The sequence below is a fragment of the Mustela erminea genome, chromosome 15 (genome assembly GCF_009829155.1).
Source record: "Mustela erminea isolate mMusErm1 chromosome 15, mMusErm1.Pri, whole genome shotgun sequence".
NCBI classification, from domain to species: domain Eukaryota; kingdom Metazoa; phylum Chordata; class Mammalia; order Carnivora; family Mustelidae; genus Mustela; species Mustela erminea.
The window spans coordinates 60,630,449-60,657,272 of record NC_045628.1 but is presented as its reverse complement, the minus strand read 5'-3'; the positions used below and the strand labels follow the sequence as shown (position 1 = coordinate 60,657,272).

Sequence of the window (26,824 nt, the reverse complement as noted above, 5' to 3'; positions counted from 1 at the left end):
TCCTACTCTGTTTGCCAGACCACCCCTTTTTTGCTTTGTTGCCTGTTGCTAGAGAAATGGGGTTATTCTGTATTTGGCTTTTTGTAACCCAGTGATGTTTAGTATGTCTTTCTGTTCTCTATATTTCCTATAAATTGGATACAGGGGCTCGATTTGGTTTATTTGCCATGATTGACTTATAGATGGTATTATATACTTTTTTTTAAAAAAAAGATTTTATTTGTTTGTCAGAGAGAGACAAGCAAGGGGATTGGCAGGCAGAGGGAGAAGCAGAGCCCCTGCCAAGCAGGAGCCAGATGCTCATGACTTGAACCAAAGGCAGACACTTAACCAACTGAGCCATGCAGGTGTCCCAACTTTTAAAAAAAAAAACATTTTATTGAGATACATTTCACATACCATATAATTCACTCATTTAATGTGTATTCAATGGAGTTTTTAGTATATTCAGAGTTGCACAACCATCACCGCAGTCAATTTTAGAATATTTTCATCACCACAAAAAGAAATGTTGGGTGTCTGGGTAGCTCAGCCATTCTGCCTTCAGCTCTGGTCATGATCTCAGGGTCCTGGGATCAAGCCCTGTGTCTGGCTCACTGCCCAGCATGAAGTCTTCTCCTTACGCCCCAGCCCACTTGCGTGTGCACTGCACATGCTCCCCCCTCCCCCCCGAATGAATAAAGTCATGAAAGAAACATTATGCCCTTTGGTAGTCCCTCCTCATTTCCCTATCCTCCCTAAACAGCCACATTCCCCGGACCTAAGCAACAATGAATCTACTTTCTATCCATAGATTTGTCCTTTCAGGGCATTCATATAAGTTAAACCATATAATATGCGGATTTTTGTGACTGGCTTCTTGCACTTAGCATAATGTTTTCAAGGTTTTTGCATGTTATTAGTATGTGTCAGTATTTCCTTCCTTTTTACTGCTGAATGCTGTGCTGTAGTGTGGGTGTATCACATTGTATTTATCCATCAGTTGATGAAAGTTTCGGTTGTTTACTCTTTTTGGCTATCATGGACAGCATTGCGGTGAACATTCGTGTATAAGTTTGTGTGCAGACATATGTTTTCCTATCTCTTGGGTATTTACCTAGGAGTAGAAATCCTATCAAATGTTGGTTTGATGTTTAACCTTTTGAGGAACTGCCAAACTGTTCCAAAGTGGCCGTGCCATTTTACGATCTCAATTGGCAGTGTATGAGTTTCAATTTCTCCACATCCTCAGTAGTAGTCACCTGTCTGCTTATTTTATCTGTCCTAGTAAGTGTTTGATTATAGTTCTGATTTGCATTTCTCTGACAGCTAATTTTGTTGAGCATCTTTTCATGTGCTTATGCACCATTTGTTTATCATCTTTGGAGAACTATCAGTTTAGATCCTTTGCCCATTTTTAAAATTGTGTTGTCTTCTTATAGAATCAAAAGAGTCCATTATGTTATCCTAGATAAAATTCCCTTATCATGTATGTGATTTGCATATCTTTTCTCCTGTGAGATGGCTTTTTAGTTTCTTGGGTATTATGTATTTCTACTAGGTGATACATAATGTCATGTTCTCTCTTTTTGTGATACTAGCAAGCCTTGATGATCATTGCCTAGATCCATTAATTTATTAACTGTTGTAAAGTGGTGGTATTTGAATTCTATCATTCCTTTTTTTTTTTTAGAATTCTGAGTTTGAAGTTAATATTTCAGCACATTGAAGGTATGATTTCACCGTTTTTGGTTTCCATTGCTTTTCAGAAGCTAGTTTTGTCATATATTCCTTGAAACATGGATGTCCAGTTGGTAGCAGTCTTAGAGTATCAGCGCAATACCCTTTAGGTTTTGTTTTGGTTTTTGCTTTTCGGGCTTTTGTTTGTTTGTTTGTTTTGTCCCAGAGATATAGTTTTCAGTTTTCTAGCTCTATAGCCTTTTGAAAAGGGAATTTTGTATCCTTTTATGCTCTCCTACCTCCTTCCTCCTAAATAAAATGTATACATTTGCTTCAGTTGGTATACTTAGAAAAACAGAGTTCCTAGCCCAGGGAACAGTATATAAATACCCATACTATAGAGGATTTTTAAAGGAACAGGTTTATTGAGATACTGTTTGTATATCATATAATTCACTCATTGTTAGTGTAAAGTTTGATATTTAATAAGTTTTTACAATTGTGTTGCCATCCCCTCGGTCCAGTTTTAGAACACTTCCATCACCCCAAACCCTGTCCTTTTCTGAAATTATTTATTTATTATTATAAAGATTCTCAACCTACAGTTGACATAGGCTTCTTCCCCCCCTCCCCCCGTTTAAGATTTTATTTTTAAGTGATCTCCACAGCCAACATAGGGCTCAAACTTACAACCGGAGATCAAGAGCCACATGCTTCACAGACTGTGCCAGGCTTTTCATAGCTTTAGAACCACCTGAAATTGCATGTCAACAATATGTTGTATAGGTCCTGTGTTTTGAAAAAGCAAAATTTTAGTAAAGTGACAGTTATGAATTACTGTCAAAGCCAAAACCATTGAGTGTATCTTGTTAAAGCGAGTCCAAATTGTTCCTGTGACTAAAAAGGTTTAGGAAAGAAAAAGATTGGGGATATGCTGTTTAAAAAATAAAAATAAATTAAAATTACAATTTCATAATAAAGTTATAGACCTGTAAAATATAGACATTTATAAGGCCCATCTGTAGTGAATATAATCAATAGAGAAATTTTTTAAAGTCTGTTTTCAGACTCTTGTGTTTTAAAGATAATCTGTTTTTCTCTGGCTGCTTTCAGGATTTTTTACTTTTATTTTTGTTTTTTCCTTTTGTGTCTTGCAGTTTTACTGTGATTTCTTTTTATTTTCCTGCTTAGTGTTGTTTTGCTTCTTAAATCTGTGGTTCAGTGTTTTTCATCAATTCTGGAAAGTTCTCAGCCGATGTCTCTTCAGATATTTTTTCTGTGCAGTGTCTCTGCTATCTTTGTGAACCCAAATAAGCCCTGTTTTGTAACGTTTTACTTTACCTCTATGTTTCTTACCCTTTCTTCTGTAATTATAAAATTTGTGCTTCTTATATTTCATTATTGATCGTTTCTTCTTACTTGCCTTACGGTTCACTGAATCTCTGTTAAACTCCATCAAATCTACTTATAAAACCTATCGAGTTCTTAATTTTGGTTGTAGTACTGTATTTCAACAATTATTTTTCATATCTCAAAGTTCTGTTTGGTCCTTTTTTTTTTCATCCTCCTTCCAGATCTGGCTCTTTCTTTTGTTTCTTTTCTTCCTTCTTTTTACAGTAATCTCTACACCCAGTGTGCGGCTCAGACTCCCAACCCCAAGATCAGGAGTTACACGCTTCATTGACGGAGCCAGCCACGTACCCCTAAATCTGGTCATTTCTGATAATTTCTAATGGCTTGCTTATAATTTCATTTTTTAAAAATATTTTATTTATTTATTTGACAGACAGAGATCACAAGTAGGCAGAGAGGCAGACAGAGAGAGAGGAGGAAGCAGGCTCCCTGTCGAGCAGAGAGCCCAATGCGGGGCTTGATCCCAGGACCCTGGGAATATGACCTGAGCCGAAGGCAGAGGCTTTAACCCACTGAGCCACCCAGGTGCCCCTATAATTTCATTTTTCTGTTCCTTGAATATTTGTTGTAATTATTTTATATTTTGTAATTTAATTTTAGTGTTCTCATTCCAAGGAGGGTGGACCTGTAATCCTAGTTGTTGACATTGAATCTATGGTTATGACTCTCTCTCTCTCTTTTTTTTTTTTTTTTAATTTTATTTATTTATTTGACAGGCAGAGATCACAAGTAGGCAGAGAGGCAGGCAGAGAGAGAGCGAAGAGGAGGCAGGCTCCCTGCCGAGCAGAGAGCCCGATGCAGGCCTCCATCCCAGGACTCTGGGATCATGACCTGAGCCGAAGGCAGCAGCCTTAACCCACTGAGCCACCCAGGTGCCCCCCTCTCTCTCTTTTTTAAAGATTTTATTTATTTGAGAGACAGAGATAGCGAGGTGGAGCTTGAACAGGAGAGAGGGTGAAGGAGTCTCCCCACTGAGCTTGGAGCCTGAAGTGGGGCTCTATCCCAGGATCCTGGGATAATGATCTTAGCTGAAGCCAGATGTGCAGTGTCTCTGCCCCATGACTCTTTTTTTTTTTTTTTTTTAAAGATTATTTATTTATTTATTTATTTGACAGAGATCACAAGTAGGCAGAGAGGCAGGCAGAGAGGGGGGGGGTGAGGAAGCATGCTCATGACCTGAAGCAGGACCATGACCTGAGCTGAAGGCAGAGGCTTTAACCCACTGAGCCACCCAGGTGCCCAGCCCCATTACTCTTTAGTGGTTTATTTTCTCGTATATTTGGTGACTTTTCCTTAATCCTGAGAACCTGATGGAACTGCTTTTTAGCAGAAAACATTTGCATCTGTTGAGGCATTTTGGCCATCTTGAGAGTTTGGGCTAAATGAGAAGTTCAGGGTGTTTTGTTTTTTTTTTAAACATTTTATTTATTTATATGACAGACAGAGATCACAAGTAGTCAGAGGCAGGCAGAGAGAGGGGAAAGAAGGCTCCCTGCTGAGCAGAGAGACGGATGCGATGCGGGGCTTGATCCCAGGCCCCTGAGATCATGACCTAAGCAGAAGGCAAAGGCTTAACCCACTGAGCCACTCAGGCACCCCAAGTTTAGTTTTTTAACCTGGACTTAATTTTCTATTTCCAGTGTGAATAGATAATTAACCTCATACTTTCCCTTTCACATATTTGCTTTTGACAACTTGCTCCATGGTGAACTTTACTGACTTTACTGACTTTTGATAACTTGCCCCATGGTGAACTTTACTGACTTTACTGACTCCTTTACCTCCTTAGTACTTATGTGAACTTAGCAATGCATTTAAAACGTATTTCTTCCGTTATGGCTTGGATCCATTTTAATGAAACAGAAGACTTCTCAGAAGTATGAGGTCTTCCACAAGTGACATCTTTTGTTACTAGAAAGATATATGCATAGTATTTAAAATAAATACCATTATTGCATTTCTCTCTCTCTCTCTCACACACACACCCACCCACCCCTGATCCTAACAGTAACTTCTTTAAAACTAACAAAGTATCCAGTTGTTCAAATTTCCAGTGATCTCAAGTGTTACATATTTTTGAACAGTTTGTTTGGATCAGTATCCAGATAAAGATCTGTAGCCTTACTCTGAATGAATTTGAAGTCTCTTTTTAAAAGTATAATCTTTTTTTTTTAATTCAACTAGCCAACATATAGTACATAATTAGTTTCAGATGTAGAGTTGAGTTATTCATTAGTTGCATATAACATCCGGTGTTCATCATATCACATGCCTTCCTTAATGCCACCATCCAGTTACCCCATCCGCTCACCCACCTCCCTCCAGCAACCCTCACTTTCTTCCCTATAGTCTCTTAATCTATAATCTTTTAATCTCACCTTTTTTTTTTGCCATTTATAGTATCATTTAATGTGTTTATTTGCCCTCTGTATTTTCTGTAAATTGATAGTTGAATCTGGAGGCATTATCAGATTCAGATTATTTTGGGCAGAGGGGACAAGACTACATCATACGTGATGGTTTTCTCTTCCATCAGGATGGCACATAGTGTGTGATTGTCTCTCACTGTAATGCTGACAGCCATTGAGGAACATCACCTAAATTTATTATTTACTAGGAGTTGTAAACAGTGATATTCTAGTTCCGTCCTTCCTACTTTATTAGCTGGACTACTATTTTAAACAGAAACTTCCCCTCATTTATTAATTGGTTACGTTACCCTCATGATAAAATTTGTTTAGGTAAAGGCAAAATTTGTGCTTGATTCTCTCCATTTATCAGTTTTGAGAACAATGAGGTGATTCATTAGCACCTTCCAGTGATGACCAATTGGGTTTTTTTTTTTTTTCATATTCTGAATTCATGAATTGAATCATATGTATGATTCAGCTCATTGTGTTGTTATTTTTTTACGGTTTTATTTATTTATTCAAGAGGGGTAGGATGGGAGGAGCAGAGGAATAGGAACAAGCCCACTCCGTGCAGAGCTCAGAGCCTGATGTGGGGCTCGATCTCATCACGCCGAGATCATGACATGAGCTAAAATCAAGAGTTAGATGTTCAACTGACTCAGCCATCCCGGTGCCCCCATAGTAGTCATTATTTTTATTGATACTCTGATTGACCATCCTTAACCAATTGGAGCCCCTTCAAGGTAGATTTTGAGTGTTTTTGACAGATCTAGGAATTTTAAGTAGACTGAAAGAGGAATGTTTTTAAAATGATATATTCTGCATGTATTGGTATTTCCGATTCAAGTTCAAGACAAAAAGAAGGGTTTTACTAAAGAGCTTCAACCATATATCTCTATCTCCTTTATCCCAGGTTGAAATTCCTTGTTTGCTTTGATCAGGGTTGGTAGAATTAGAATATCATATTACTACTAATTTCATCTCTTCCAAATACATACACAACAGTGTCAGAATAATAATCTATCTCAATACTGTAACCAGTAGTAGGATTACTGAAAATGGTATAGTTTCCTTTGTATTTATCTTGTCTTTAGGGTTGACTGGGAACATACAGATTACTATGTTGAAAGTTATATAGGATAGTGTAACTGTGTCACCAAGTGAATATACGTTTAGATTAATTTTTAAAATTCTTTTAGAAATTGCTTTCTCATACTTTTATGTAATTCATTTTCGTATAGGTCTGAAATCAAAGGCTGCCTGGTTTCCTTTAGCTCTTTACAATGTTTTCTCCCTATTCTTGTATATTTTTCTATGTGATCTGTTTCATTTACTCTTTTTTAGTTTATTTTTGGTATTTTGGAAGGTTCGTATATTTGTTACAGTGGTTAACTTTATTTAGTCCCCCTGTTTTTTAGTCTTTATTGATTCCCTGTTATATGCATTACTGAGTTTGATTGTGACCTCTTTTTTCCCTTTTCCCCAGCATCTGATAGGAGGTATATCCTTCTTTAAAAAGTTTTTTTTTAATTGACCATTATTTTGAAATATATATTGACATGCAGTTGTGAAACGTAACATAGAAATATCCATTGTACTTTGTACTCAGTTTCCCCAATGGGAACTTCTTGCAACACTCTAGTAAAATATTGATATTTATACAGTCAAAATACAAAGCATTTCTATCACCACAAAGATCTCTTTTATTGCCAGTTTATAGCCGTGCTCCCTCCTTTCCACCCTACCTCTCTTCAACCCCTGACAACTACTAATCTCTTCTCCATTTCTGTAATTTTGTTGCTTTAGGAGTGTTATTTAAATGGAATTGTATGGTATCTAACTTTTTGGGATTAGTTTTTTTTTTTTTTTCTGTTAGTATAATTCTCTGGAGATTCATCCAAATTGTTCCTTGTCTGAATAGTTCCTTCCTTTTTGCTGCTGGATAATATTCTATGGTGTATATATAGTTTGTTTAAACTGTAAAGGATATCTGGGGTTTTTCCAGGCTTAGGTTTTTATGAATAAGACAGGTATAAACGTTTGTTTACAGATTTTCTGTAAACTTAAGTTTTCATTTCTCTGATACAAAGTTCTGGATGTGTGGTTGCTGAATACTGTGGTGTTTGCATGTTTCATTTTTTTTTTTTTAAGATTTTATTTATTTATTTGACAGACAGAGATCACACAAAGGCAGAGAGGCAGGCAGAGAGAGAGGAAGGGAAGCAGGCTCACCGCTGAACAGAGAGCCTGATGTGGGGCTTGATCCCAGGACCCCGGGATCATGACCTGAGCCGAAGGCAGAGGCTTTAACCCACTGAGCCACCCAGCCGCCCCTGCATGTTTCATTTTTTAAGAAACTGTTTTCCTGATGGCTGTACCATTTTACAATCCCACTAACAATGCACGAGCTTCTACATATCCTCATAAACATTTGGTGTTGTCACAATTATTTATTTTAGCTGTTCTGATAGATGTGTAGTAATATCTCATTGTGGTTTTAATTTGTATTTCCCTAATGGCTAATAATATTGAACATCTTTTTTCTTGTGCTTATTTGCCATCTGTATATCCTCTTTAAGATAAACACTTCATTTCTTTTGCTTATTTTCTAATTTAATTAACTTTCTCTTGGGCTTTGAGAGTTCTCTATATATTCCAGATACTAGTCCTTTATTGCATATGTAGTTTGCAAATATTTTTTTCTGTCTCTAGCTTGTCTTTTCATCCCCTTCCCATGGGGGCTTTCTCAGAGCAATGTTTTTTAATTTTGATGAGGTCCAACTTACCAGTTACTTCTTTTTCTTTTTCTTTCTTTTTTAAGATTTTATTTATTTGTTTATCAGAGAGAGCACAGGCCGCAGAGTGGCAGGCAGAGGCAGAGAGAGAAGCAGGCTCCTCACTGAGCAAGGAGCCCGATGCGGGAATCGATCCCAGGACCCCGACCTGATTCGAAGGCAGTGGCTCAACCGACTGAGCCATCCAGACTCCCCCATTTCTTTCATGCGTTATGCTTTTAAGGTCAAATTTAAGAACTCTTTGCCTACCTCCAGAACCCAGAGATTTTTTTTCTGAATACTTTATAGTTTTACACTTAAATGTGATACATTTTATATTAATTTTTGTGTAAAATATGAGACTTAAATTGAGATTTCATACATTTTGTCTAGCAGTGTCTACCTGTTCTAGCAACATTTGTTGAAAAGCCTCTTTCCTTTATTGAACTGCTTTTACCCTTTGTCAGAAATCAGTTTGAGCATATTTGTATAGGTCTCTTTTTTTTTTTTTTTCATTCTGTTCTATTAATCCACCAGTATCACACAGTGTTTATTATTATAGCTCTGTAATCTTGAAATTGGATAGACTGGTCCCTCCCACTTTATTCTTCTTTTTCAAAAATTGTTCTAGCTCTTCTAATTACTTTGCCTTTCTATATAAATTTTAGAATATTATTTTCTGTATCTACAAAGAATGCTGCTGGGATTTTGAGAGGAATTGTGTTAAACCTGTGTATTATTGTGGGGAGAATTGACTTATTTATACCATGTTGAGTGTACCAACCCATGAACACAGTGTATCTCTCAATTTTTTTTTATCTTTCATCATTTTGGACTCTTTCATCAGTGTTGTGTAGTTTTCAACATGTATGTCCTGTGCATGTATTGTTAGGTTCATACGTAAGTATTTTTTGAGAGATTATAAATGCTACAAGGTGTATTTTTAATTTTGGTACCCATGTATTCATTGCTAGTATATAGACATACAATTGATACTTGTATTTTTATGTTGTGTCCTATGACCTTGTTGAACTGACTTCTTATATCTACCTAATAAATCACTGGAGGGGTATTTTTTGTTGTTGTTTGTTTGTTTCTTTGACTAATGTCCAGAGGCATTTTTCTTTTTTTCTATCTTTTTTTTTTTCCTTTTTTGGAAATTCATTCATTTTTTTGGATATATTTTGGTATTGGTTTCTCTCAGTTAATGTCCCAGGAATCAGTGTACTCTTTCAATATTTCATTTAAAGACTTCTAGTTGTAGGACTTTTTTCTCTCTAATTATAGTTTTTGGTATTTGCTTTATTTCATTGCTTTGGTTTTATTCTTTGACGTGTTCTTATTGTATGGATGTAACATCTTTGCTTAGCTTTATTGTCACTTTCATTCTAATATTTTCACCTTCCTTTATTTATTTATTTATTTATATATTTACTTGATTTTAAGTAATCTCTACACCTGGTGTGGGGGTTGAACTTACAACCCTGAAATCAAGAGTCGCATGCCCTGCTAACTAAGCCAGCCAGGTGTTTCTCACCTTTATTTCTTTTGATTAAAAATTTATTTGCACATTCTTTATCTCTTAAGCATTATCTGTTGTGTATTGAATCTTACAACTATTCTTGATTAGGTTTCCTTTCTGAAATAATTTTTTTCTTTTACTTCAAATTCTTTTCTGATTTCTAGCACCTGATTTCTGAGTTTTTTGCATTCTGATTTGGAATGTTATTTCACATTTTCTTGGATTAAATTTTTATCTGTTTTGTAGGTATGGCTTTTTGGTGGCAAGCTTTTAGAGTCAACGTTCTGCTCCTTATTTTCATTTTTTCTTTTTAAGATTTTATTTATTTATTTGACAGAGAGAAAGAGATCACCAGTAGGCAGAGAAGCAGACAGAGGGAAAAGGAGAGGCAGGCTCCCTGTGGAGCAGAAAGCCTGCTGTGGGGCTCAATCCTGGTACCCTTATATCATGACCTGAGCTGAAGGCAGAGGCTTAACCCACTGAGCCACCCAGGCGCCCCTATTTTCCCTTTTTTTTATGGCATGGAATTTGATCTCAACCCTTTTCTGTTGCTCGTTTATAATAGGTTTTCCTGAACTTTTTGGAGCAAGGGATGGTCAGGATAATTTTTCTAGCTTTACCACTCTGTACCCCTTCTTCTGTTGATTTTTACAAAGTGATAAGAAATATTTAGCTTTCTATGTTCTGAGATTGTCTCTTTAATTAACCCACTTTTGTCTGATACCTCCTTTTCTTTGCTTCATTGTGCCTGTCTTGCTCAACTGAGATTCTTCTCCCAGAGTTTCTTTTCAGTGTAGGACTTTGTCCAGGAAGGGAGTCTTCACTCCTTAGTTTTTGAGTGTAGAGCCTTATACCTTACAGTTGGTATATACAAAAGAGCTTTTCCATTTGTAGCTGTTTGCATATTGCCTTTCTAAACTCTAATGATTTACGATTTGGGGTTTTTCTGACCTCAAGTCCTTCAGTTACCTACCCTATTACTTGAGCTCTTCTGTTTCCTTCTGTGTATACATGCTATACCATGACTCCTATAGTTGACAGTTTAACCCAGATCCTGCTTGTATTTGAGAATTCGTGGGGATACCCTGTCACTTAGCCTTGTAGATTTTGTCCATGGGGGTTGGGTTTGGCTGTCCTGGTGACTGTGTTTGTGTGTGTGTGTGTTTCTCTTTTAGGGGAGTTTATAGAAGATAAAAAACTTCATTGAGAACTTTTATTCAAGAGAAAGACCACACAAGTAGACTAGTTAGGAGGCTATTGTGGCAGTCCAGGTGAGATAACGGTGGCTTAGTCTAGGATAATGGCAGTTGAGCTAGAAGGGTTGAATCCTAGTTTTGGTGCCTTGTTGGGTGTCAAAGTGTGAGAGACTGTGCAGACATGAATGATCTCCTAAGATTGGGGTTCTTAAAACTGTTTGGATGCTGGTGATTTTTCCTAATACTGGGAATATTCATGGAAGAGTAGTTTTTTGGGGGGAAGGGTTTTTTTGGGAGGGGAGGAGTAAAGGGATCAGCTATTAAGGGTATTTGTAAGCATTCTAAATGTGAAGTCTTGCAACAGTCTAGCCCCAAACCACGTATAGATATATTTCATTTCTTCAGGAAGCTTTTTCCTGATTCCCTAATCATGTCTTCTTCCAACTTTAAACTTTATTTTCCTATCTTAACATTTAACACGTTTTTTTGTGGTTTTTTTTTTTTTTTTTTTTTTTCATTTAACACGTTTATATTACTGGTTATCACTAATGTGTTTTTCACTAGACCAACTGTTGGCAAACATTCTCTTAAAAGGAGAGAAGGTAAATATTTTAGGTTTGGGGAGCCAAGAGACAAAAATAGGTATATTACATGGATACTTAATATCATTTATAATACAACCACCTGAAAGTGTCAAAACCATTCCTGTTCATTCCTACAGAAAACAGCCCAAGGTTTGGGGCACAGGCTGTGGTTTACTGACAACTGTACTAGACTGTAAATTCTATATTTGTCTACCAGTTGCAGGCATATTGCCTGTTCCATTTTAGATGAATTCAGTGAATTTTTGTTGAGTGAGTGAATAGTACTTACATATTTGAGATCAGTCAGGAGGGCTGAACTAAAGATAGATATTTGAGAGTGGTCATCAAAAAGTAATTGAAGACATGAGAGTAAATGAGATCACTTGGGAAGAATGTTAGGGAGGAGAGGGCCCAAGATGGAGCCTTTTTCTGTAATTCAGAGAACAGAATGCATCATGACTAATTCAGTGGTACTTTTATCATATACATAGTGGTCAGTACCTGTTGCTGATTGACCTAAGCCATCTGGCTATTTTACATGCATATGGTTCTTTTGGGTGAGTAGGAAGCCTTTTAACTATTAGAGGTAGGTGAAGTAACAGGTATTTTTTCCTTAGAAATTTTACTACCAGTGAGTTATGTTATAATAAAAGAAGCTTTAGAATTCTGCCACTTATACAAACATGTGGCAAGCAGTTAACACCTTGCAATAGAACTTGAACTATAAGCATATACCACAAAGAACTGATTAGGACTAGGTGACAAAATCTAAGAAAGGGTGATATATAGGATCAAAGGGAGGCATAGATTCAAAAACTTCCCTGAAGACAGACTGCTGGACTTGCCAGATTCTTAAACTGCAAATAGACAAAAATCAGGCACATGTACAGTATTCCTAGTCAATCTATATATCTTGCACAGTTTTATTTCAGCAATAAAAAAGTTATTTCCAACATCTCTTATACTAATTAACAAACCGTTGTGTAAATTCAGATGTTGATATTCGAAGCACTTACTTAACGGGGAGCTAACTTCTGATATGAATGCTTCACATGCTACTAACTTACTTTGAAGTGTGGAGTCCTAATTTAGGGAACTTTCAAAGTTGACACACAACTTCTATTGATGCTGAAGTATTTTTTTTTTTAAGATTTATTTATTTGACAGAGAGAGATCACAAGTAGGCAGAGAGGCAGGCAGAGAGAGAGAGAGGAGGAAGCAGGCTCCCCACCAAGGAGAGAGCCCGATGCGGGGCTTGATCCCAGGACCCTGGGATCATGACCTGAGCTGAAGGCAGAGGCTTTAACCCTCTGAGCCACCCAGGCACCCCGATGCTGAAATATTTTAATGTGAATTACAGTATTGCGTTAACTTGATCATATTTTGTAAGGGATATGTTGCCTAGAACTTTTTTTGTTGTGTGCCTATCATCTTATTAACAGTTCATAAATAATTAAGTGTAGTAGTTATGCAATGAAAATATTTTTCCTTCTCAGTTCTAGTAACAGTTTGATTAGATATTCATATAGGCAAATTTTATCTGTAGTGCAGTTCTAATCTTCAAGTAAATCAAGACAGTTTAGAGTTATCAAAATAACATTGGTATTTGAAAATTGCTCAACATTTATTACCATTCTACATGATGAATTTATACACGAAGCAGTCTGTATATTCATCATATTAAAGTCAAAACACAGAAACATAGAATTAGATTCAAGGTTGAACCCTACTAGTGATAATAGTTTTATCAGTGCATCATTTCTTCACATTAAATGAATGCTACTAATTTGAATTTTGTTTGGCAGTTTTGTTTACATTTAATATATATATTTAAGCATAAGCTAAATCTAGGTTAATATTTCAGTATATTTAACAAACTTTGTAATTTGATTTTCATGGGATTTTTTTTTTCCTAAAAAGAGAATTAATTTATCATTGCCATTTACAAAAACTTGATAGAGATACCATAACAAAAGAATTATAAAATAAAATAGTACCATACTGAATCTGGCAATATATTAAAATAATAATATACCACAACCATGTAATCTTTATGTAGCCTTTAATCCAAAAATTTAAGGATTTTACCATACTTATATGTGTAATAAGATAATCCATCCTATCAGTACATCAAGGGGAGAGAGGCTATCTGATCATTTTAGTCATTCCTGGTAAGACCGGGCCTGATAGAGCCTCACTGTAAACTTAGAAGGACTCTGCCTTTTGATGCAAAATATCTATCCCAAATTTATATCCCTTTTCATGTGGTTTCAAGGCCATTACAATTAAGTCTTTTACTTTTTTTTTTTAAAGATTTTATTTATTTATTTGACAGAGATGACAGGCAGAGAGGTGGGAGGGAGGAGCAGGCTTACTGCTGAGCAAAGAGTCCAATGCGGGGCTCGATCACAGGACCCTGAGATCAGGACCTAAGCCAAAGGTAGAAGCTTAACCCACTGAGCCACCCAGGTGCCCCAAGTCTTTTACTTTTTGAAAACATGAATCATTTGGATAGATTTCATCAGTTGCAAACATCAAAAACCAACTCTGGCCAACGTAAGCAAAACCATAATTTATTGGAAGAATATAGGTAGTTTATAAAATGAGTGGAGACACCTGAGAACTGGGACTAGAGCAACTCCAGGATGTAACTATTATTCACTATCTTGTCCAGATATTTCCTTTGGAAATTAATGTGCTGCCTCTCTTTTTCCTCTTTATTTTTCCTTTCCATTTTGCTCAAGGTTCAGAGTCATGGGGGCAAAAGCTCTGCTAGCATGATTTCAGTCTCGTGCCCTATTCAAAACTAGGAGAGAATGAGATACTTTAATAGGAGTTTGATCAAGGCAGTCCACAGCAGAAGGTATATAATTCCCCAGAGATACCTGGGTGCAGTTAGACAAGGGGAATGGATGCTAGGCAGCCAAGCCCTACCTTCAGCTCCCCCCCAAATTAAAAAACTCCCCACAAGATTAACCAACAGATATCCAGTAAAATAGACAGGAGTTTTGGCTTTTTAAATTCCCATGGTTCATTTAAAGTCTAAAACTGACCAGTCCTCAATCCTTAACAATGGAATTACTTCCAGAAAATTGTATATATTAAATGCCTTAGACCTTAATTTTTTTTATTGTGTTATGTTAGTGATCATACAGTACATCATTAGTTTTTGATGTTGTGTTCCATGATTCATTGTTTGCATATAATACCCAGTGCTCGGGGCGCCTGGGTGGCTCAGTGGGTTAAGCCGCTGCCTTCGGCTCAGGTCATGATCTCAGGGTCCTGGGATCGAGCCCCACATCGGGCTCTCTGCTCAGCAGGGAGCCTGCTTCCCTCTCTCTCTCTCTCTCTGCCTGCCTCTCCATCTACTTGTGATTTCTCTCTGTAAAATAAATAAATAAAATCTTTAAAAAAAAAAAATACCCAGTGCTCTACGATTTGCATCAACATGGATAGAACTGGGGGGGATTATGCTAAGTGAAATAAGTCAAGCCTTAGACCTTAATTTATCTACTAGCAGTATCAATATTCAGTACTTATGTGTTCTTTATTTTTCCTTTTAGACAATGAGAAGACACCGGAATGAAGTGACAGTTGAACTGCGAAAGGTAAGGGTGATTGCATTTAACAGAAAATAATTAGGAGGTTTTTCTGATTTTAAAATTCTATATAACTTGAATAATGAAAATACTATAGCAAATTAGTGGTCATCCCTAAACCACACAGCATGAAAATGTATCATTAAATAGTTAAAATGGTATTTACTTGTAACAGCTTTCATTTATTGAGGTATTGTGTGAAGTATTTTAGTGCCTGCATTGAAATTCTCAGATCTGGTGAAATTAGATGCTCTTCTGTTTCGTTTTTACTTTTTTTCTCAAGATCCTCTCTTTCTTTGGGCCGTGTGCTAGACAGGATTCCTCTACCTTTTTCATGTAAAAGTTACACATACTTGTTAAAGATACTTTAGAAAAATAGAAGTAAAATAACCTTTTATCTTACCAGTTAAATGAAACTGCTGTTAAAAATTGCATTTTCTTCTTATTTTTTTTTTTTTGAGGACTTTAGAATGAACCTTCATGAGACTGTGTATTCATGCAAGCTCATTTTATTTGAAGCTAGTATTTTAATTCCCAATCAAGAAAGTATACATAACTAACTCTCTATATTACATGTACATTAAAAAAATAGACTTTAAAATTTATTTCTAAATCTTTGTGTTCATCTTAGATTAGCTTCTTTTCTTGATCTTAATTCACTCCTGAAATTTCTATATTAAATTACCATCTTGAAACTTTTCAATTTTGGAGAAAAGAAAGGTCTCGATTCTGAGAGTAACACACTCCCAGTTACTAAAACTATAAATAGACCTGTGCATTTATTTATTTAATAAGTGTTTATTAAATACCCACTTTGGGTCATGAATTTTTACTCAGCATCAATATTAAGCTCATTGGTATCGTATATAGTTCGTGAAATTCATTTTCCTAACTCCCTATGCGGCCAACCCCCCAGTCTTTAGTAGAATTTGAAAACTGCTTGCTAATTCCAGTGTTCCTGCAACTTAAATTCTTCAGGGATACTTACAGATTAACAACGGTGATTTGGCCATCATATTTTCAAGTTTTTTCAGATCCTTGTTTCATCTGGACCAGAAAAGTAAACTAAGCCTTAATTTAATAAAGAGAGTGAGGTGAGCTCCTTGCCAATCTTGACACTTCAGACCTAGCTTCTTTTTTTTTTTTTTTTTTGCTTTTTAACTTTTTATTAGCTTTTTATTATTTATCCCTAAACCACACAGCATAAAAATGTATCATTAAATAGTTAAAATGGTATTTACTTATAACATGTATAGAAAAAGGTCAACACATCTAAGCGTACAGCTTGATGAATTTTCACAAAGTGAGCACATCTGTGTAATAAGCTCCTAGGTCAAGAAAGAGAACATTACCTGTATTCCAAGGCTCTTTCCTAGTTATCCTTTCCCCCAAGGGTAAGCATTATCTTGATTTTTTAATATTATAGATTATTTTGCATAGTTTGAACCTTATATAAATAGAACAGTTAAGTGTTCTTTTATGACTAGTTTTTCATTTGTCATGTAAAGATCATTCTCCTCAATAGAGGCAGTAGGAGTAAAACATCTGTTAACACTATACCAACTATCCCCAGATGTGAGCCTTTATTTTCCCTTAAATTGTCATGCTTGGAAAACAACTCTAAAACTTTGTATTGGTCCTGGTATCATTCAGAATCCTCCTCTTATTTTAAGCTTTTTAGCTCTTCTAATATGCTTATAAATACAAGCTATTCATTTGTATTTATATTTGGCTGTTTGTTCCTCCTTCTGTAGTTGTGCTGTCTTCTGGACTTAATTTATATAATTAAATTTCTTGCTTGTCAGAATGCATCTTTTTAAATATCCATTTTGGTTACTTTAGACTCCTCTTATCTCTTCTTTTTCTCTGTAGATAACATTATTTCCTTTTCAGTCACCAGAGTTAACTCCTAGAAATCTTTACAGAAGGACCAAAAATGAAATTAACTAAAGAAATCTCAAGAAATTTCTTACTTCACATTTCAGAATTCCCTGGCTAAGCAGCAGAATGTGAACCGTTCCTGAAACAAATCCTAAACTTCAGGCAAAGCTTAATTGATTTTGGTGATTCTACAGAGGTGTGGAGAGCCCTCCAGGAAAAGATTCCTTTTTATAGCCAGTGTCTGTCTCTACTTCTAGTCTTTCTTTTTCTATAGCTCCATTGAGGAGAAAATCACAGCGTTGTTGTTTCTGACATTGAGATTCTTGAAAAATACAAGAAAGCTAGTTTCCCGTGATTCACAGATGAGCTCTACCATTTGCATTAGATTGTAATATTTTAAAGTGAGGGTGATAATCACACTCCCCTACCCCAGGTACTCTCCAGTCTCTCTCCCAGACTATCTCTAAATGCCTAGTCAAATTCTGGACCAATAGTTGGTACTTGCTAAATGCCAATATTCAAGAATGAAATTGATTATGATATCTTAAAATTTTCTATATATTTAAATCATTTATTGAACTTCTAAAAAATCATTTATTGAATTTTTAATACAAATACTATAGATACAAAGCAGTACTATCTGAAAGTCTTAATCTGTGACAAATTAGGGAGCTTGTGTTAAAATATTAAACAAGGAGCTTCTTCCTGTACCAAAAAATCCTTCTGCCTAAATACATAAATAATGGAACTAAATGTGTTTAGTTTGTAGTTATTTCTGGCACAGGCTCCATATCTTGTAGCAGACCTGTAACAAATTGAGAAGTTTTAGCCAGTCCATGGAGATCTAATTGAGAGTGAGATCTAATTATTAATATATACTGTTTTTACTAGCCTCACATTCTTTTTTTTTTTAACTTTTTTGCCTTCTTTTACCTCTTTGATATCTTACTTTCCTATTTAAGTGGGTACTAATACATTGGCACTTACACAGAAGTCTGTACTTCTGTTTTATATCATATTGTAAACAGAGTTACATAAGAGTTAAATAACTTTTCTAAAATCACATAGCTGATAAATGATAGCTGAGCGCTTAATCATTATCCTATAATGCCTCTCAAAGTAAATGTTTGTTGAGTGAATAATACCTCATGAGTTGAAAATCAGTCCAAAACTTTATCACTGGCATTTTAAACTTTAGCATGTTATATTAAACTTTATATAATCTTCTCTTGGTGATTGATCAGTCAGATATTCCATTAGGATTTTATTATCATTAGATCTGGGGGTAGGACTGCTTAAGTTCTTACATAATGAAAAACACCACAAAAATGCCCTACTTGACTAATCAGATACAGTATAATTGTTTTAATTGTACTTTTAGTAAAAAATTTTTTTTTGAAGATTTTATTTATTTGTTTGACAGAGACACTGTGAGAGAAGGAACACAAGCAGGGGGAGTGTGAGAGGTAGAAGCAGGCTTTCCGCTGAGCAAGGAGCCTGCCTGACGCAGGGTTCAATCCCAGGACCCTGGGACCATGACCTAAGCCGAAGGCAGACGCTTAACGACTGAGCTGCCCAGGCGCCCCTAGTAAAATATCTTTTTAAAAATAGCTTGAATTGTTTTATGTCAACAAGATAATAAAGTTCATATGATCATATCGATTAATACAGAAACAAAAACCAGCACTCATTCCTGATAAAACTCTCAATCAATTACAAATAGAACTTGCTCAACTTGATAAAGAACATCTGCAAAAAAACCTATAGCTAACATCATACTTAATGGTGAAAACTGAATGCTTTCCCCCTAAGATCTAAGAACAAGGCAAGGATGTCTACCCTTATTGCTCTTACTTAGTAGAGTTCTGGCAATTCTAGCCAGTGCCATAAAAGACAAGAAAAGAAAATAAAACACATCAGTTTAAAAAGGAAAAAATAAAACTGCCCCTGTTTCTAGATGACATGATAGTCTATATAGAAAAATCTGAGGAATCTACTACAGAAAGTTTCCTTGAATTAATAAATGAGTTCAGCAAGATCACAGATTACAGGAGTAACATATAAAAGTCAGTGGCTTATATATGTTAAGAGTGAACATGCAGAAATCAAAATTATGAATATAATACTATTTTTTTTAGATTTTATTTATTGATTTTAATTTCTTTAAATTCAGTTAATTAACATATAATGTATTATTGGTTTTAGAGGTACAGCTCTGTGATTTATCAGTCTTATATAATACCCAGTGCTCATTACATCACATGCCCTCCTTAATGTCTATCATCCAGTTACCCCATCTCCCCACCTCCTTACCCTCCAGCAACTCTCAGTTTCTTTCTTATGATTAAGAGTCTCTTATGGTTTGTCTCCTTCTCTGGTTTCATCTTGTTTTATTTTTTCCCCCCTCCTCCCCTATGATCCTCTGTTTTGTTTGTTTGTTTCTTTAAAAAAGACAAGGATATCATATATCCTGTTTTTTTTTTTTTTTTTAAAGATTTTATTTATTTATTTATTTGTCAGAGAGAGAGAGAGAGAGATAAAGAGCACATAAGCAGGCAGAGTGGCAGGCAGGGGCAGAGAGAAAAGCAGGCTCCCTGCCGAGCAAGGAGCCTGATGCGGAACTCGCTCCCAGGACCCTGGGATTATGACCTGAGCTGAAGGTAGTGGCTTAACCAACTGAGCCTCTCTGTTTTGTTTTTTAAATTCCACATATGAGTGAGATCATATGATGATTGTCTTTCTCCGATTGACTTAATTCACTTAGCATAATACCCTGTTATTCCATCCATGTTTCAAATGGCAAGATTTCTTTTTTCTTTTTGATGGCTGAGTAATATCTGGGCCTTTTCCATAGTTTCACTATTGTGGACATTGCTGCTGTAAACATTCAGGTCCATGTGCCACTTCAGATCACTACATTTGTATCTTTGGGGTAAATACCCAGGAGTGCAGTTCCTGGGTTGTAGGGTAGCTCTATTTTCAACTTTTTGAGGAACCTCCATACTGCTTTCCAGAATGGCTGTACCAGCTTGCATTCCCACCAACAGTGTAAGAGGGTTCCCCTTTCTCCACATCCTTGCCAACATCTTTCATTTCCTGACTTGTTAATTTTAGCCATTCTGACTGGTGTGAGGTGGTATCTCACTGTGGTTTTGATTTGCATTTCCCTGATGCCAAGTGGTGTGGAACGTTTTTTCACGTGTCTGTTGGTCATTTGTATGTCTTCTTTGGAGAAATGTTTGCTCATGTCTTCATCCCATTTCTTGATTGGATTACTTGTTCTTTGAGTGTTGAGTTTGATAAATTCTTTATAGATTTTGGATAATAGCCCTTTATCGATATGTCATTTGCAAATATCTTCTCCCATTCTGTCAGTTGTGTTTTGGTTTTGTTGGCTGTTTCCTTTCCTGTGCAAAAGCATTTTATCTTGAAAAGTCCCAGTAGTTAATTTTTGCCTTTTTTCCCTTGCCTTTGGAGAACTGTCTAGCAAGAAGTTGCTATGACCAAGTCATAGAGGTTGCTGCCTGTGTTGTCTTCTAGGATTTTGATGGATTCCTGTCTCACATTTAGGTCTTTCATCCATTTTGAGATTATCTTTGTGTATGGTGTGAGGAAATGGTTCAGTTTCATTCTTCTGCATGTGGCTGTCCAATTTTTCCCAGCACCATTTATTGAAGAGACTGTCCTTTTTCCATTGGATATTCTTTACTGCTTTGTCGAAGTTTAGTTGACCATAGGGATGAAGGTCCATTTTGGGGTTTTCTATTCTGTTCCATTGATTTATATGTCTGTTTTGTGCCAGTACCATACTGTTTTGGTGATTACAGCTTTATATTGGAGGTTGAAGTTCAGAATAATGACACCACAGTTTTGGTTTTCTTTTTCAACATTCCTTTGACTATTTGGGGTCTTTTCTGGTTCCATACAAATTTTACAATTATTTGTTCCAGCTCTGAGAAAAAAGTTGATGGTATTTTGATAGGGATTGCTTGAATGTGTAGATTGCTCTAGCATAGACATTTTAACAATATTTATTCTTCCAATCCGTGGGCATAGAGTGTTTTTCCATTTTATTGTATTTCTCAATTTCTTTCATGAGTGTTCTGTAGTTTTCTAAGTACAGATCCTTTTTTCTGGGGTCATTTTTGCCATTTTAGTATTTTTTTTCCTCTCATCATTTATTCTTCTCTGAGGGACAGAATGACAAGATGGAAAAATTCACATCAAAAAAGAGAAGAAGAGGCAGTATTGACTGCCAGAGACCTAATCAGTATGGACATAAGTAAGATGTCAGAATTAGAGTTCAGAATAACAATTAGAAAGATACTAGCTGGGTTTGAAAAAACATGGAAAACACTAGAGAATCCCTTTCTGGAGAAATAAAAACTAAAATCTAACCAAGTTGAAATCAGAAAGGCTGTTAATGAAATGCAACCAAAATGGAAGCCTAACTGCTAAGATAAATGAAGCAAAAGAGAGAATTATTGATATAGAAGACAAAATGATGGAGAATAAAGAAGCTGAGAAAAAGATAAACAATTGCTGAATCACAGGGTGGGGGGTGGGAATTTGAGAGATAAGTGATACCATCAAGGGGAACAGTATTAGAATAATTCAGATCCCAGAAGAAGAGGAAAGGAGGGGGGCAGGAGGTATATTGGAGCAAATTATAGTGAAGAACTTCCCTTATCTGGGGAAGGAAACAAGTATCCAAGTCCAGAAGCCACAGAGAACCCCCCTCAAAATCAATAAAAATAGGTCAACACCCTGGCATAAAATAGTGAAACTTGCAAATTCAGAAACAAGGAGAAAATCCTGAAAGTAGTTCAGACAAGAGGTCTATAACCTACAAAGATAGAAACATTAGGTTGGCAGCAGACCTATCCACAGAGACATGGCAGGCGGAAAGAACTGGCATTATATATTCAGGGTGCTAAATGAAAAAAATACGCAGCCAAGTATACATTATCCAGCTAGTGTGTCTTTCAAAATAGAAGGAGTGATAAAAATCTTCCAGGACAGGGACGCCTGGGTGGCTCAGTTGGTTAAGCGGCTGCCTTCGGCTCAGGTCATGATCCCAGCGTCCTGGGATCGAGTCCCACATCGGGCTCCTTGCTCCACGGGGAGTCTGCTTCTCCCTCTGACTCTGCCTTCCACTCTGTCTGCCTGTGCTCGCTCTCGCTCTCCCTCTGAAAAATAAATAAATAAAATCTTTAGAAAAAAAAATCTTCCAGGACAAACAACCTAAAAGAATTTGTGATCACCAAACCAGCCATACAGGAAATATTAAAGGGGATCCTTTAAACAAAGAAAGAGCCCAAAAGTAACATAGACCAGAATGGAACAGAGACAATCTACAGAAACAGTCACTTTACAGGTAATACAAAATGGCACTAAATTCTTATCTTTCAGTAGTTACTCTGTAAATGGGCTAAATGGCCCACTGAAAAGACATGGGATTTAGATTGGATGAAAAAGCAAGACCCATCGATATGCTGTCTACCAGAGACTCATTTTAGACCCAAATCCAAATATAAAGTCAGGGGATGGAAAAACATTTATCATGCTAATAGATATCAAAGGAAAACTGGCAGTGGCAATCTTTATATCCAACAGGTTAGATTTTGAACCAGACTATAATAAGAGATGAAGAAGGATACTCTATCATAAAGGGTCTATCCAACAAGAAGAACTAACAATTGTAAATATTTATGTCTCTAACATAGGAACAGACAATTATGTAAGCCAGTTAATAATAAAAATCAAAGAAACACATTGACAATAATACAGTAATAGTAGGGGAGTTTAGCACCCCACTCACAGTGATGGACAGATCATCTAAGCAGAAGATCAACAAGGAAATAAGGGCTTTGAATGTCACACTGGACCAGATGGACTTCACAGATATATTCAGAGTATTCCATCCCAAAGCAACAGAATACATATTCTTCTTCAGTGCACATGGAACGTTCTTGAGAATAGATCACATACTGGGTCACAAATCAGGTCTCAGCTGATATCAGAAGACTGAGATCAATCTGTACATATTTTAGGACCATGATGCTTTGAAACTAATTCAGTCACAAGAGGAAATTTGGAAAGAGCTCAAATACATGGATACATGGAGTCTAAAGAGCATCCTACTTAAGGAATGAATGGGTCAACCAGGAAATTACAGAACAATTAAAAAAATTCATGAAAACACAACTGTTCAAAACCTATGGGATGCAGAAAAATGAAGTCCTAAGAGGGAAGTATATAGCAGTATAAGCCTTTCTCAAGAAACAAGAAAGTTCTCAAATATGCAGTCTCACCTTACAACTAAAGGAGCTGGAGAAGGAACAGCAAATAAAGTCTGAACCCAGCAGAAGAGAACTCATAAAGATTAGAGCAGAAATCAATTAAACAGAAACCAAAAAAACAGAACAGATCAACGAGTGTAGGAGCTGATTCTTTGAAAGAATTAGTAAGATCAATAAACCCCTGGCCAGATTTATCAAAAAGAAAAGAGAAAAGACCCAAATAAATGAAATGATGGATAAAAGAGGAGAGATCACAACCAACACTGAAGAAATAGTTACAGGAAAATATTATGAGCAAAGCCACTAAATTAGGCAATCTGGAAGAAATGGAAGCATTCCTGGAGATGTATAAACTACCAAAACTGAAACAGGAGGAAATAAAAAAACCTGAACAGACCCATAACAAGCAAGGAAATTGAAGCACTAATCAAAAATATCCCAGCAAGCAAAAGCCCAGGGCCAAATGGCTTCCCAGGGGAATTCTACCAAACCTTTAAAAAAGAACTAATACCTACTCTTCTGAAGCTGTTTTTAAAACATGGGAAGGGAAGGAAAACTTCTAAACTCTTTTTATGAGGCCAGCATTACCTTGGTCCCAAAACCAGACAAAGACCCCACCCAAAGGATTATAGACCAATATCCCTGATGAACATGGATACAGAAATTCTCACCACGATACTAGCGTGGCTCAACCTCATGATCTGAGCCCAAATCAAGAGTCAGAGACTTAACTATCTGATTTACCCATGTGCCCCCAGACAAGCTTATTTTTAAATGTTTATGGAAAGGCACAGGCTCTAGAACACCTAAAACAGTCCTGACAGAGAATAAAAACAGGAGCAATTGCTCCAGCCAATATTAAGGCTTATGGGATAGCTACAGCAATGAATACTACATGATATTGGCTAAAGGATGGACACATTTCTCAATGTAACAGAAGATAGAACCCAGAAATAAACCCACACAGATACACCCAAATTTCTTTTGGCAAAACTAAATCAATGGCAGAAGAATAACTTCTTTAGCAAATGATACTAGAGCAATTGGGAATTCATAGGCAAAAATAAATAACCTCAACCTCATTCTCACACCTATACAAATACATAAAATGGATCCTAGACTTAAATGTAAAAGATAAAACTATAAACGTTTAGGAAAAAAATGGAGGAAATTTTTCAGGAGCCAGGGCCAGGCAAATGGTTCATACAGTTGACCACAAAAGCATAATCCATAAAAAGAAAGTTGGAACTTAATAAATAAAAATTTATTCTGTGAAAGCTCAAATGAAAGGATGAAAATACAAGCTGGAAATAAAGAAGAAAACCACACATCCAATATAGGGCTAGTATCTATAATGAACTCTTAAAGGTTAACAGTAAAAACAAACAAACCCGATTTTAAAAATGGGCAAGGATGAGAAGAGACGTTTCATTGAATGAAGTATACAGATAGCACTTATTGTGATTATGATTATTAATACATTATTAGCCATCAGAGAAATATGGATTAAAACCTACTACGCATCTGTTAGAATGGCTGAAATAAAAAAACAGTTAACATGAAATGCTAGTGAGGATGTAGAGAAATTGGATCACTCATATGTTGCTGATGGGAATGTGGAATGGTACAGTCACTCTGGAAAACATGTTGCTAATAAACAGCCTACCGGTTAAACTCCTACTCATTTATCTCAGAGATATGAGAACTGGTGTTCATACAAAATCTGTACTTGAATGTTCATAACAACTTTATTTTGGAATAGCTAAAACCTAGAAACAATCCAGATGGTTAAACTTTATTAGGTCTTTGCCATGAAATACCACTCAGCAATTTAAAGGAACTAACTATATATATTTTTTAAAGATTTTATTTATTTATTTGACAGACAGAGATCACAAGTAGGCAGAGAGGCAGAGATAGAGAGAGAGAGAGAGAGAGAGAGAGGGAGAGAGAGAGGAGGAAGCAGGCTCCCTGCTGAGCAGAGAGCCCAATGCGGAGCTCAATCCCAGGACCCTGGGATCATGACCAGAGCCGAAGGCAGAGGCTTTAACCCACTGAGCCATCCAGGCGCCCCTAAAAAGGAACCAACTATTGATAGAAGCAACAACTTAATGTGAATTTCTTGGGAATTATGCTGGGCAAAAGAAAGCCCATCACAAAAAGATTATATACTGTGTGATTCCATTTATGTAACATTTTTGAAATGATAAAATTTTAGAAATGAAGGACTGGGGGTGCCTGGGTGGCTCAGTGGGTTAAAGCCTCTGCCTTCGGCTCGGGTCATGATCCTGGGGTTCTGGGATCGAGCCCTGCATCGGGCTCTCTGCTCGGCAGGGAGCCTGCTTCTCCCTCTTTCTCTGCCTGCCTCTCTGCCTACTTGTGATCTCTCTCTGTCAAATAAATAAATAAAAATATTTTTTAAAAAATTTAAAAAAAAGAAATGAAGGACTGATTAGTGGTTGCAAGGGTTAGATTGAGGGACAGGGAGGAGACAACGGGAGGTTGTTTGCTTAAAAAGGGGCAACAGAAGGGCATCTTCAGTTTTTGGAACTGTTCTGTATTTTGAGTATAATGGTGGATACATGAATCTGTGCATGTGATAAAATTGTATAGAATTAATAGACATAAACTTTCATACAGTGAATGTAAATAAGACAGGAAATCTGAATAAGATCAGTGGGTTATATCAATGTCAGTGTCTTCATTGTGATATTATTACTAAGGTTTGGCAAAATGTTAATTAAGAGAATCTGGACTAGGGGTATCAGGGTGGCTCAGTTCATTAAGCATCAGCCTTTAGGTCAGGTCATGATCCCAGGGTCCTGGGATTGAACCCTGAATCAGGCTCTCTGATCAGCAGGGAGTTGATTCTGCCTCTTTCCCCGATTAAGCTCACATGTACTTGCATGCTCACTCGCTCTCTCTCTCTCTCTCTCTCCCCCCATCCCTCTTAAATAAATAAATAAAATCTTTTTTTCTTTTTTTAAGAGATGTGATTTATATATACAGTGGAATATTATTCAGCCATAAAGAAGATTGAAATCGGGCCCTGCATCGGGCTCTCTGCTCGGCGGGGAGTCTGCTTCCCTTCCTCTCTCTGCCTGCCTCTCTGCCTACTTATGATCTCTGTCTGTCAAATAAATAAATAAAATCTTAAAAAAAAAAAAAAAGATTGAGATCTGGGGCACCTGGGTGGCTCAGTAGGTTAAAGCCTGTGCTTTTGGCTCAGGTCATGATCCCAGGATCCTGGAATCAAGTTCCATATCAGGTTCTCTGCTCAACAGGGAGCCTGCTTCCCCCACCCCTCTCTGCCTACCTGTGATCTCTGTCAAATACATAAATAAAATCTTTTTTTTAAAAAAAGGAAAGATTGAAATCTTCCCATTTGCAATGACATGAATGGAGGTAGGAGTATTAGGCTAATAAACAAAATAAGGGAAAGACAAATACCATATGATTTCACTCATATATGCAATTTAAGTA

The 26,824-nt window shown here is 36.4% G+C and overlaps 1 protein-coding gene across 1 annotated transcript in view; it reads left to right on the top strand.

Moving 5' to 3' along the window:
- KPNA3 (karyopherin subunit alpha 3) overlaps positions 1-26,824 on the top strand; it is a 102,386-nt gene that overhangs the window by 33,502 nt on the left and 42,060 nt on the right. The window contains exon 2 of the mRNA XM_032314470.1: positions 15,123-15,167. Within this exon, the coding sequence (XP_032170361.1) occupies positions 15,123-15,167 (45 nt within the window). The remainder of the gene's footprint in view (positions 1-15,122; positions 15,168-26,824) is intronic.